The sequence below is a fragment of the Periplaneta americana genome, chromosome 5 (genome assembly GCF_040183065.1).
Source record: "Periplaneta americana isolate PAMFEO1 chromosome 5, P.americana_PAMFEO1_priV1, whole genome shotgun sequence".
NCBI lineage: Eukaryota > Metazoa > Arthropoda > Insecta > Blattodea > Blattidae > Periplaneta > Periplaneta americana.
The window spans coordinates 163,622,480-163,635,739 of NC_091121.1; the positions used below are offsets into that span (position 1 = coordinate 163,622,480).

The window sequence follows — 13,260 nt, forward strand, 5'->3', positions numbered from 1 at the left end:
GCACTATAGGCTAGACAACTGTACATAATCCCAATTACCAGTTTCGTTCTTCGTCCTAGTAACTCATGTTGAAATAATTCTATCCTAGTCTATAAAAGAGTACCTTACGTACTGTAAATGCAATCTTCACTTCTGCCCGATCCGAAAAGATAAAATTACTCAGACATACTATCTAATGTCCGTCCAAGTGGTTATGTCGTAGGGTCGTAGAAAGGGAAGAAATCACGTGAAAGTTAATTACTTAACGAGGCCCTTTTATTTAAGTTATTTTAAACAGTTGTATAATATTACGTAGACGTCCAATTCCTAACAGAAATTAATGTTCTCAGAAAAAAGCTAAGACAGCCCAGCCACTAGCTGGCGAATAAAAGCTGATGGGGGAAACCGCGATACGACGTAGGCAAATGGATGACAGTACCTGTGCGAAAGTGATTCAATACTGAAAGATCTTTCGTCACTGGAAAACGCGAACATATCTTTGGAACCTACTGTTTACTGTGACCGTAAGGCTTCTATGACTGTATATGCGTTCTTGGATCTGTGTGGAGGACGGTTGAACTTCATTAGTAGAAGGGGTGGGAGTGAAGTACATTAAAAAACTCAGGGTATAATAAAAATTGAAGTAAAAATAAAATGATGTCCCTGTAGTAAACAGTACTGAGTTGGTGAGTATAGTACGTTCCAGAAATATGTTCACGTTTTCCAGTGACCAAAGAGCTTTCAATATGGAATCATATTTTCGCACAGGTACTGTCGTCCGTTTGCCTACGTCGCATCCTGATTTCCCCCACCCGCTTCTGCTCGCCCCTCTGTAAAGGCTAGTAGCTGGGCTATCTTAGCTCTTTTCTGAAAACATTAATTTCTGTTAGGCTACTGGAGTGACTAAGGAACGGAACTCTTCTGTTCAGTCCGAGTGCGTGTGTTTTCGTATGTGAGCCGTTGATGCGCTGTTGCCAAACTACCCCAAGCCTATACCAATCTGGCTTTTTCAATTATAGCTCCCTGTAAAGCTGACTTAAATAATTTCAAGGGAAAAATTTATCCAGGGCCAGGTATCGAACCCGGGGCATTTTGGCTGAGAGCGCCAACGCTCTACCGACTGAGCTACCCAGGAACTATATTAAACTCCGGCTCAGCTTCACAGGGAACTATACCTGAAAAAGTCAGATTTGTATAATATACGTTACTGTTTCGATAATAGAAAACCACAAATTTAAGTCACACAGTAAGTGTGCACTCAATGCTGGACTCTGACGATCTTTCAACCCACTTGAGGTATGTGGATATAAGAGGAAAATTGAGCCGAGATCTGGTATAGTTCGTAAGTAGCTTAGTCAGTAGAGCGTTAGAGCGCTCAGTCAAAAGATCCCGGGTTCGATACCCACCCCTGCAACAATTTTTTCCTTAAAATTTTTTAATTACGACAAACTAATTTCCTAATTAACCATGCACTTAATTACAAAACGCAGAATAGTTTTATCTATCTATCTATCTATCTATCTATCTATCTATCTATCTATCTATCTATCTATCTATCTATCTATCTATCTATCTATCTGTCTGTCTGTCTGTCTGTCTGTCTGTCTGTCTGTCTGTCTGTCTGTCTGTCTGTCTGTCTGTCTGTCTGTCTGTCTGTCTGTCTGTCTGTCTGTCTGTCTGTCCGTCCGTCCGTCCGTCCGTCCGTCCGTCCATCCATCCATCCATCCATCCATCTATATGTATTATTTTTCTCCAAAGAATCTGCACGGTTATATCACAGTCTAGTAACTCATTTCACTGACATTATCACCTTCATCTCATTCAGACGCTAAATAACCTAAGATGTTGATAAAACGTCGTAAAATAACTTACTAAAATAAAAAATATACAGTCACGAAGCTCAATACGTAGTAAATATGCATCCATAGGTAGTTGTTCACCACTAGGATCGCTACTATCGCTATGCGAAATAGTACCGGCACAGTCTGTTGTTCCTAGTACTCTCAAAACTCAAGCTTCGTGATTGTATATACTAGAGTGTGGTTATATCACTTTCATCTTTTATAACGAAACTAATTGCTGGAGTCGAAAGAGGGACTGAAAAGATGGGAACATATGTTATTATGTAATTATGTGTAAAAGAGAAAAGCAACTAATTAATTTATTCTGGATTAATAGAACTATTTAATGATATTATGATAACCACAGAGAATAAAAGTACAGTCATTGGGTCTCATTAGTGTAACAGTCAAGTACAGTAGTTAATCGCCCTGTACCTCCGTTACACAAATTTTGCTGCAACCTTGACGGCACAATAGTTGATGTTAGGGTGATAGCTATGAATTGGTGGGAAGTAGGGCAGAAATGGCCGTGGCCTCCAAAATGTTTTAAAGTGGGAACAATTGGATAACGACTGGCACCATTGCCACCAAATTTCACAATTCCAATTTAAAGCTTAAAGGAAAATATTCCCACCAGTTCCTTTACACCAAAATACCGAAGACACATTGTTCTAATAGAACACATACAAATAACGTTCATTTTTATGCAACAAAATCTTATTTAACATGAAGAACGTTGGAAAATACTATATAGAAAGAATTAGGGGAGACTGTTGTGCCTTTAGCATAGTGTACCTTTGAACATTTTTTGTTTTTTTGTTTTTTTTATTTTTTGCTACTACCTAGAGGACTCAAACTGAAGTAGATTGTAGGGAAAGCGGCTAAGTAGCTCTGGTCGTAGTTTTGGTTTGATTTATTGCAAAGTGTGAATCCTGTGAACGAAAGAATATTTTTTAGTACCAAAAGTAAACATTTCGTTCATTGATATATGTTTTCTAACACAAAACCAGATTGTATGTGTTACTATCCATCAAGTACAAAGTGTTCCGTATCATCTGGTGAGTAATAACATATTTTAATTTCCATGATTTATTCGAATCTCTAGCTTTGGTAGCCACATTTGTTTAAACGTGCACCCTCTTGTACCTTTGAACATAGAACATCTTGTACCATGGAACATGTTCCAAGGTACATAATACTATTGGTTTTTGTCTTTCTTTTATTTTAAGATCATGCCACGAAGTAAGTCTGGAATTAAGAGACCCCCAATTGATCCGGATGCCTTGAAGAAAGCTGCTGAAGCAATTCTTGCTCCTCCAGGAAATAAAATCTCAATCAGAAAAGCCTGCTATGGTTTATGATTGCAAATACATTTTAAATATGATTGTCAGTTCTTACAACTATATTCCCACCTATATTACATGTGTTCCAACTTACAAGAGGGTATGTTCTAAGGTACATGAACCTGTTGTACCTTTGAACATATTACATTTTATTTTTTCCATCCTTAATAGATGTGTAGAACAGGAAAATATATACACGAAGTTGTAAAGGAATCTTCAATAATTATTTAAAGTATTTTTTAATTTAGAAAATATCATTTTCCAAAATTAAAAAAATAAAATGTGAAAAGTGTTTAAAGGTACGTCTCCCCTAAGTTACTACAAAAGTTAAGAATTTTATGTATTCAGAAAATTATTCCCAGAACGGCCATTAATTAGATATTAGCGTATATTTATTTTTTATTACAAAAACTGCCTCCCATTGAGGGTAGCCCTTGCGGACTCAGTATATCCTCAAAAAAATTAATATACGTACATATGTAAACATAGTTATTAATTTAAAAAAAATGAACAAAGAAAAGGGCATGAAAAATTACAATTGCTATTAATGTGGCACCATGTGGTTATGTAGATTTGGCAGGATTTTTTAACACAGTTATCACAATGTTTTCCCTCAGGGATGTTGGCAGAGCAAACTGCCGTCGAAATTCTTCGAAAAAAGCTGGTATAGTCCCTCGAGCACCTATGAGAAAGCCGAATACTTCAACGTGAATTAAGGCATATTTCAGCTTGAAATAGTTGACTGTAGGCTCATAGATCGACTTCTTCTCAAGGTGGACCTCGGCTGACTGATGACATTCTACTTCAAAACGTATCGTGGGGTCCACAATGATGCCCTGTTTAGTGTCAGAATTGTACGCTAAAATATCTACTCGTCTCGTTGACCCATTTTCAGTGTGGTAGTGGTAGTGGTAGTGGTAATGATTGGTGTTAGTGGCAGAAGTGGTAGTACTGGTAGCAATGTTGGTATTTAGTAGTAGTAGTGGTAGTTGTAGTTGCAACTGCAGGTGTGGTTGTAGATGCAGTAGTAGGGTTATTTGTAGTTTCAACTGTGGTAGTTGTCGTTGTTGCACCTGTGGTAGTTATAGGTGCAGCTGTGGTAGTAATTATGGTGGGGGTGGTAGTAGTAGTAATAAGTTAGTAGTAGTTAGTAGTAATGCGTTTGATGGCTCTTTCAATTGCAGAGGTTAACTCATAGTCGAAATTCAACGTTGGCGAGAATTGGCTAAGAACTTTTTTTTTCAGAGACAAGTAACACACATTGGCAAAAAAAAATATTTTCTCAACTTCATTCCTTGTTTCATATGAAAGAATTTCTACCACTTAGTCTAAAAAAGAATCTTATTCAGACGCTTGTAATGCCCCATTTTTATTATTGCCATTCCTTGCTAACTAATGTAAGTTCACTCTTAGCTGAGAGACTACAACGTGTTCATAATGTGTGCATACGATTCATCTGGAATACTCGTAAATTTGATCATATAACGCCTTCCCTCCAGTTACTTTCATGGGTGCGTCTGAAAGAACGAAGAACAATACATTCACTGTCTCTTCTGTTTAGAATCATGCATACTTCTACTCCGAATTATCTGTTATCGCGCTTTCAATTTCTTACAAATCTTCGAAACCGACATCAAGCACTTTTTTCTATCCCTCATAATAGAACGTCTTTATACTCATCTTCCTATACTGTAGAAATACCTCGCCTCTGGAATTCGTTACCTAATGACGTCAGGGACTGCCGGACTTTATCACAATTCAAAATTAAATTGGAAAATTTTGTCTTAGTTAATGTTTTTTTAGATATTGCTAGAAGTATTGATTTGTGTTTTTTTTTCTTTTTTAATGTAGATTAACATTGCAAGTTTCTTATTTATGTTAGTTAATTAGTTAGGATAGAATTAATTATGATACTTAATCACTCATTTAAAGTTTGTGTGACTGCAACCTGTGTATATTTTTGTGTGGGTTTACTTTGTTTATAGTGTTTTTTTCTCTCTCTCTTTATTTCTTGTTTAGCTTTACTTTGTATATAGTGTATTTTTTCTGTTTATTTCTATTATTATATTTGTATTCCTGGTGTTTTGGAAGAGAAGGCCTGATAGCCTTAACTACACCAGAATAAATAAATAAGTAAATAAATAAATAAGGTTTATCGCCCTATAAAATCGGCTGGTAAGCTGGGTTATTTCTTGTGGAGGGATAAGAATGAACGATTATAGAAAATTGATACGATGAATTTAGGGGAAAATAGGGAAAATGAAGTGCTCAGAGGAAACCTGTCCCATTATAATCCATGTTCACAACAAAATATGTCATTTCAACTCAACAGTTGTCCAGGTTAATCATCGCTGTACCCATTAAGGTTTTCCTGCACCTTGCCAGGACGATCAGCTAAATTCATGAAATTCTGGCTTAATGTTGTGTTCGGATATAATGCAACAACACATCAATAGATCATACTTGTGTTTTTGCTTGTTTTAAAATCAAACGGTACAATTAAGATATCTAAATTTTTAAGGCATTAATTTACATAAATTTTGAAATATGTTAAATATTTAAGTCATGTAATATTTCACACACGTACAGGATATTGATAATGCGCGGAAATTGTCAGTATGAGCTATCAGCAAGAGGAATAAAACGCAGTGCGTCACACATATTCAAGGAAAAATTTTACGATAACATAATATAATGAACTCAGAATACACAAGTAAGAATACATTTTCAAGATAAAATTAAAATGTTTTTCTGAAAGTGGAAATATCACATTAAAACAGCGTGTGTTCGCATATCAGGGTTGTTTGACAGTGAATTTCGATAGCTACTTTCACTTTTAAATATACGTATCCAGATGGTGAATATCCAGTATTTGTTTCCCGATCAAAGAATTGAATATTTACCTTACTATTAGATATACCCCCCTATGTCTGTGATTCGTTTATTTCATTCGGATCAAATCGTCGCCATTTATAGTGAGGATCACGTAAGATTAGTTCCTAGTTCCGTCTCTTCAGTGTTGCCAATTAATACCAGATATCACCAAAGAGGGTAAAGCCACAATGCCATACACTGAAAAAAATTATAGTACTGTATTAACAATAACAATGTCTTGCTTATTTACTTATTTACCACATCCCATTTTTATGTTGGGAGGTGTTTTCTAAATGGTTCAATATTTGAGAGTATATTTTCCTCCTGAATCCCTCGCACATTATGTTGGTAATTAGTAAATTATTATGATTTAATAAATATTAAAATTTATTTTGTCTGATAACGTGAAATTCATTGCTTTGATTTAAATAGTTTACGATGCACGAGACCTAACCTAAAAATGTGTTTTGTTTGATCACTTGAAATGATTAGTACGACTTCCGAAAACAGAATACCACTTTGAAATATATACCCTATTTAAATTATCGGTACATACTCCTAAGTCACTACCATGATACTTCCTCTCTTGGACATTTTACTAAAAATCTTAACACTAAGAAATACATTTCTGTAACTTAGCCAAACGCAGGACTGTAATTATCAGGCAATACATGTCACTTGACGATATGTGTCAGAGGAAAGGAACTGCCCATCGTTCCACACTATCTTCTGGCTTACCTGCCTCATGAGTGGTGCCTTATTGGCATCACTTAGAGTTTTCTAACCTGTCTTCGGACAGTTAACTAAACAACAACATTAACGGCGGTGTACACACGAGTACAAAAGACTTGTTAAGATACAACGCGGATTATCAAATAAAGGACGTTTCCGTCTTGACAAATATATGCAATTTCAATATCTGGGAAATAATGTATTACTAAAGAAAAATCCTATTACAATTTGTTCTAATAAACATTATAGTAATATCGATCCAAAATTTAATTGGTATTAATGAAAAAAAGTCTTTCTGAAGTGTTACTTTATTTTTGAGTTTGTGCTGTTATACCTAAGATAATTTATAGGTTACTGCTACCAAATTCCAATCAAGAATACCACGTTCACTTCTTAGAGAAGTTTCAGAAATGGATTCAAAATATTCAAGTTGTCTGAAATGTACAAAGTAGTTTCAACATTTGATTTTTTTATGGACGCAAATAAGAAGACAACAATGGAATGAGCATGTATCTCGAATGGGAGAGGATAGAATTGCGAGAATCGCCAGGGATAACTACCCATCAGGAAGAAGATCCCCAGGAAGACCATTAAGTAGATGGAGAGATACTCTGGATTAACAGGCTGGAAGCCTAGAGAGAAGAGAAGAAGAAGAAGAAGAAGAAGAAGAAGAAGAAGAAGAAGAAGAAGAAGAAGAAGAAGATTTTTATTGATGTGACTGCTCATGGTCTTTGTGTCTTGTGTACAGTGGAAGCTCTTAAGTTCGACATCCCATTGTTCGACTATATACGTAAGAGAATTAGACACGCCCCTATAAGGGCACTAATAAATGGGTTTGCCATTTGAATGGGAATTGGTTCTGTGTCTTGTAGTGATACTTTAGTTAAAGGAAAACAAAATATTTTATTGATTAGGACATCCATATTTAATCACTGGTTTTAAATTAATGAACTCTTCTTCTTCTATTTGAAAACTGTACCGTTTGTGAGACGGAACTGTCGAAACCCACTGTGATACTAGAAGCGCATACCCAAGTCTCGGGCGGGCAGGAAATGCAAGTACAGTACTGTATTCGTTGATGGATAACCAATAAGAATTTGTATTCATTTTACCTGCCATACCCACTACCCGTATTGGACTGAACTTTTCAATTCTATTCAGTCGAACTTAGGAGAGTCCACTGTATATCTTCAATTAGGGGTCGACCTCGTTGGCGAGTTGGTATAGCGCTGGCCTTCTATGCCCAAGGTTGCGGGTTCGATCCCGGGCCAGGTCGATGGCATTTAAGTGTGCTTAAATGCGACAGGCCCATGTCAGTAGATTTACTGGCATGTAAAAGAACTCCTGCGGGACAAAATTCCGGCACATCCGGCGACGCTGATATGACCTCTGCAGTTGCGAGCGTCGTTAAATAAAACATAACATTCTTCAATTAGGGTATTATTAATTCTTTTCACGAAGAATAATATTTACGTTGGCTTGTATATATTTTATCCCTCAGTACCACTGTTAAGAATTTCGGAATCGCTACCTTCATGTTCTTCATACTTTGCCTCCATGGCAAGCATACAGATCGTCTTCACCTTCACCATTACGGAAAATCTCTTCTTCCACCGACAATTTGATCCCACGCGCTCGCGAATGAAGGGTTGCGGTAATAACAATAATCTGTACCACGTGACCTTGACAATAGAACTGGAATGTAATAATAATTACCGTATATATCGAGCTGGCCATCTTGAAGACCCTGAGTGAGGGCGACGAGGTCGAATAGGTCCCCACACTGCATGAGGGCGTCTTCCAGCTGCTGTAACAACACAAATTACCGTGGTTACGCGGGCTAACATAGATTAATCACCAACACTTTCTACAGCTAAAAGAAGGAGAAAGTCAGTGTGTTAAGGACAAGGGAGAAGAAGTTAAAACCCGGAAAATTGAAGTAATTTTATGGCAGTTTCCAATTATTTCCAACCTCTCTGACAAGCCATTGTGCTCATTTCATGGCGACTAATATTGATGCTCAAAATTCAGTGACCATGCATAAATTTCAGAGTTTCTTCTAGTCCCAATCCCAAAACCAGTCATGTCTTTAACTTACCACATCCATTCACTTTCCATTTACTTTCAGTTAAATAAATAAATAAAAAATAAATTAATTAAAAATAAGTAAATAAATAAATCATCTTCTTCAAGGTTTAGGCCCTTCGGCCTGTTCCGCCTCCATTAAAATTGATCTCGCCAACGTTTTACTGATCTTCCTAATGATCTCCTTCCTAATGGATTATAATTCATGGCTGCTCTCGTTATACTTGTTGGCATTCTATTTACATGTTCTTTCCAATTATGATGATATTGTTTAATACGTTGAATTATAGTATCTATTTTTAATTCTTTTCTAATATCTTCATTACATAAATAAATAAATAAATAAATAAACATATTAGGCTTATTAGAATAATGTGACTAAATTATTAGTTAGGAAAACGTATTATGTGCCTTCCTCGTGTTAAATTTTTACATTACCTCGTTAACATGTTTCTACCTGTTATCGGTCATCTTCAGAACTGATTGTTGCTAGTCTTGGCGCCCTTTGTTTCTGTTTCCTTTGGGGGTGTGTTTGTTAGTGTAATGTGGAATCAAAGAGTGTGTGTGTTCTGAAATTGAGTTGTGTGTTGAGAATTTCATTTGGATGTGTTTTTGTGTGTATATATTTCAAAGACACATAATAGTCTACGTTTTCCTTAGTGATATAGTGTTAAAAGTTGTGTTATCAAGATGTATAAACTATTAGATCAGAAAAAGGCTCTTAATGCTTCATTATGAAGAGTTCTTTAGAGAAAGTACGAGTAACCTCTTTTGTGCGTCATTCTTTTAAATTATACAAGGTGCAAATGAATAGTCTGTACAAAACGACATAGTTGGTGGTGCTTATTTAAGACGCTATATCTGTTTGAGGGCAGGCAACGTAAGTGTTTTCACTTGCATTTTATTTTTTGTAATTACTGTATGTTCACTTTCTGACCAAAAGATTTTCACATAGCTGAATCGGTATCTTTTGACCAGCGCTATCTCCCGACCTGACGTAATTAAATTTATTTCTGTGTGACTATTCCTAAATTCTTGTGAATGAACACCAGAAGGATCTGAGGATGATCTGGTTATCACAGAATTGTAAGACTTCGCACTTCCATTCAGGACAGTTTAAGATTATTTAAAAAGGTTGGACAAAACTTAGTCCGTTCATTACAACGTTTGTAATAAATTTATTCGCCGGCATTTTGAACGATTGATTTAATTTCACAGTATATTGAAATTAATACTCAGAAACAATAAACAAAAACAAGTAGCCTACATAACAAGAATCAACATTCCACTAACCTGTCTACATTCAGGCAAATGTAGAAACCTAAGTAAGCGTCTCCGACTATATTGGTTCGTTTTATATAACATTACTTCTCTTAAAGTCCCTTAAAACAGTAGGATTTTTTTACAGACAATTATACAATTGTCAATTGACAATTATACAAGATGAGTCATAAGTATGTTTGGAAAACGCGTGACCTTGCTCCTGGATAAAAAATAAGAACGTTTCCTTATATGAAAATTTGACGGAAAATCCTTATTTATTGGAGTAATAGTGGCTTCTGTTTCCATAAGTATCTGATCATATTATTGTGTTGTTCTTGTTTTAATTTTGTACCAGTGTTTGTTTACAAACAACACAGTGACAAGACAGTAGAACATTGTTTTTGTTTTGATTGGACGTGGTGGTCTAGTGCCTTGGCCACCCAGATCACCCGACTTCACCCCATTAGATTTTTATCTTTTATGGTCGTCTATGCAACACCATTGAATGATGCAAAGGAGCTATTACAATGTGTTGAAACTGCATGTCAGCCACCGGCGTGGCTGAGTCGGTTAAGGCGCTTGCCTGCCGGCGTGAAGTTTCGCTCGGGCGCGGGTTCGATCCCCACTTGGGCTGATTACCTGGTTGGGTTTTTTCCGAAGTTTTTCTCAACCGTAAGGTGAATTCTAGGTAATCTATGGCGAATCCTCGGCCTCATCTCGCTAAATACCATCTCACTATCACCAACCTCATCGACGCTAAATAACCTCGTAGTTGATAGAGCGTTGTTAAATAACCAACTAAAAAAACTGCATGTCAATTGATCCGTGATGACAACATGGTTTTTAAGCGAACTCGCCAGTCGTATGTAGGCTACGTCATGCTCAGGCATATGTAAACAATGGAGGGGGACACATTGAGCACCTTTTGTAAACGTTAAATGATAAGTTTCCTAACATGTACTTGTGACACAACAAAAAAAGAACAAAAACGAAGTATGACCATTTCTCCAATAAATAAGCATTTCCCGTCAAATTTTCTTATAAGGAATTGTTCATATTTTTGAACCAGGAGCACGCTCACGCGTTTTCCAAACATACTTATGACTCACCCTGTATAGTCCTCTTACCCGGTTTAGTACGTCACCAATGACATGTGGATTATTATTTTTTACTATGTTATTATCATTCTACGCGATCTTTTCTAGTTCCTTTTATTAAAGGATATGTTGTAATTACAAAAGTCACCTTTTTATCCGATAGTCTCAAAATTCTATTTACATTCAAAATATTTGAAAGAATACTAAAATAAAAATCATCATACATTCAGATTATAATTATTATGTGTAGATTAATTATCAAGATTATAACTGAAAGAAACATAAGCTTTTGTCATCTAGTCTGCTGTCAAAAAATTTGAAAGTTAGGATTTATAAAACAGTTATAATACCGGTTCTTCTGTATGGTTGTGAAACTTGGACTCTCACTTCGAGAGAGGAACAGAGATTAAGGGTGTTTGAGAATAAGGTTCTTAGGAAAATATTTGGGGCTAAGAGGGATGAAGTTACAGGAGAATTGAGAGAGTTACACAACGCAGAACTGCACGCATTGTATTCTTCACCTGACATAATTAGGAACATTAAATCCAGACGTTTGAGATGGGCAGGGCATGTAGCACGTATGGGTGAATCCAGAAATGCATATAGAGGGGAAAAGATCTTTGGGGAGGCCAAGGCATAGACGGTAGGATAGTATTAAAATGGATTTGAGTGAGGTGGGATATGATGGTAGGGATTGGATTAATCTTGATCAGGATAGGGACCAATGGCGGGTTTATGTGAGAACGGCAATGAACCTCCGATTCTCTAAAAACCATTTGTAAGTACGTGCATTATAGATTTGTTGGTTACAATATTATGTGGGCGAGGGCTTCAGTTATTAATATCATTTGATTAAACCAATATGTGATGAAGATTAGTGAACATAAATAACACTTAGTACACGGACTACTAAACATTCCATACTTCAGTTTTTAATACCGAAGTTTATGGCACTAATCTCGAAGAAAACTAGACCAAAACTGTTTCACTCTCTATAAAGCTTTTATACTGCCGTAAATAAAATAACTCAGCGATGATGATGATGATGATGATGATGACGATGATGGTGGTGGTGGTGATGATTATGATGATATGGTCGGAAATTGAATCTTGATTACTTTTATGAAAAGGAATATTGCTGAATCTGCATGAAGTACTGATGATTGTTGTATCACAGTCTAGTATATACAGTCAAGAAGCTCAATATGTAGTACATTTGCATCCATAGATAGTTGCTAACCACTAGGATCGCTAATATCGCCTCATTACAGACAATGCGAAATAATACTGGCACAGTCTATTGTTCCTAGTACCCTCACAACTCAAGCTTCGTGACTGTATATACTAGACTGTGGTTGTATATTACTGTGTGGATGGCATTATTTTCTCAAAATTAAGTGTCAGATATATCAACACATCAATTTCAGGATAATTATAATTATGTTTGTATCAGGCAGGACCCTTCAAATTGAATATGAGTGTACCTATGACGTAATATCGGCTTTCGAATTACAGAACTCATTTCTGCTTTTGTCATTTCCTGTTACACGTTCCGTCATTTAATAAAAGCCGACAATTTGGTTCTAAATTTGAAATACTGAGAAATGGGTTAATGGCAGGGGAGAATATAAATAGATGGCGCCCTGCATTTACAGAGAAAGCAGTGCGCCGAGGTGACAGTTAACAGAAGCTAGTTTACCTTATCTGTAACACACAGCAGTGAGTCGGGCTACTGCAAGATTTATGCCAATCTAACACATGAGTTGTGCATTTATGTGTCACGTTCTACAATGTCATCCAGGATATTATATGCTCATATAAAGTATTTTAACGTGAAGGAAAATATGCCTTTGTTCATAACATAAATGGAGGAAAATACTTTTGAAAATACGTTCCTGAGAAAATCTGAATTGATAGGCAGAATATAAATATAGTATTTCCATTTTATTTATGTACCTAATTTAGAATATAGGCTATGGATATACTATTAAATTGATTAAAAACGTGTTCTAAACTTATGTCATGTCACTGGTTGACTGAGAAGAA

At 36.1% G+C, this 13,260-nt stretch overlaps 1 protein-coding gene across 2 annotated transcripts in view; it reads right to left on the minus strand.

Annotated features, from left to right (window-relative positions):
- The window catches only part of LOC138700550 (uncharacterized), a 96,294-nt gene that overhangs the window by 38,687 nt on the left and 44,347 nt on the right, over positions 1-13,260 (minus strand). Inside the window, exon 2 of one of the 2 annotated variants that reach the window (XM_069827138.1) lies at positions 8,486-8,573. In XM_069827138.1, coding sequence (XP_069683239.1) covers positions 8,486-8,573 — 88 coding nt within the window. Of the gene's footprint in view, positions 1-8,485; positions 8,577-13,260 lie in introns of both variants that reach the window. The other variant, XM_069827137.1, reaches the window with a different exon arrangement.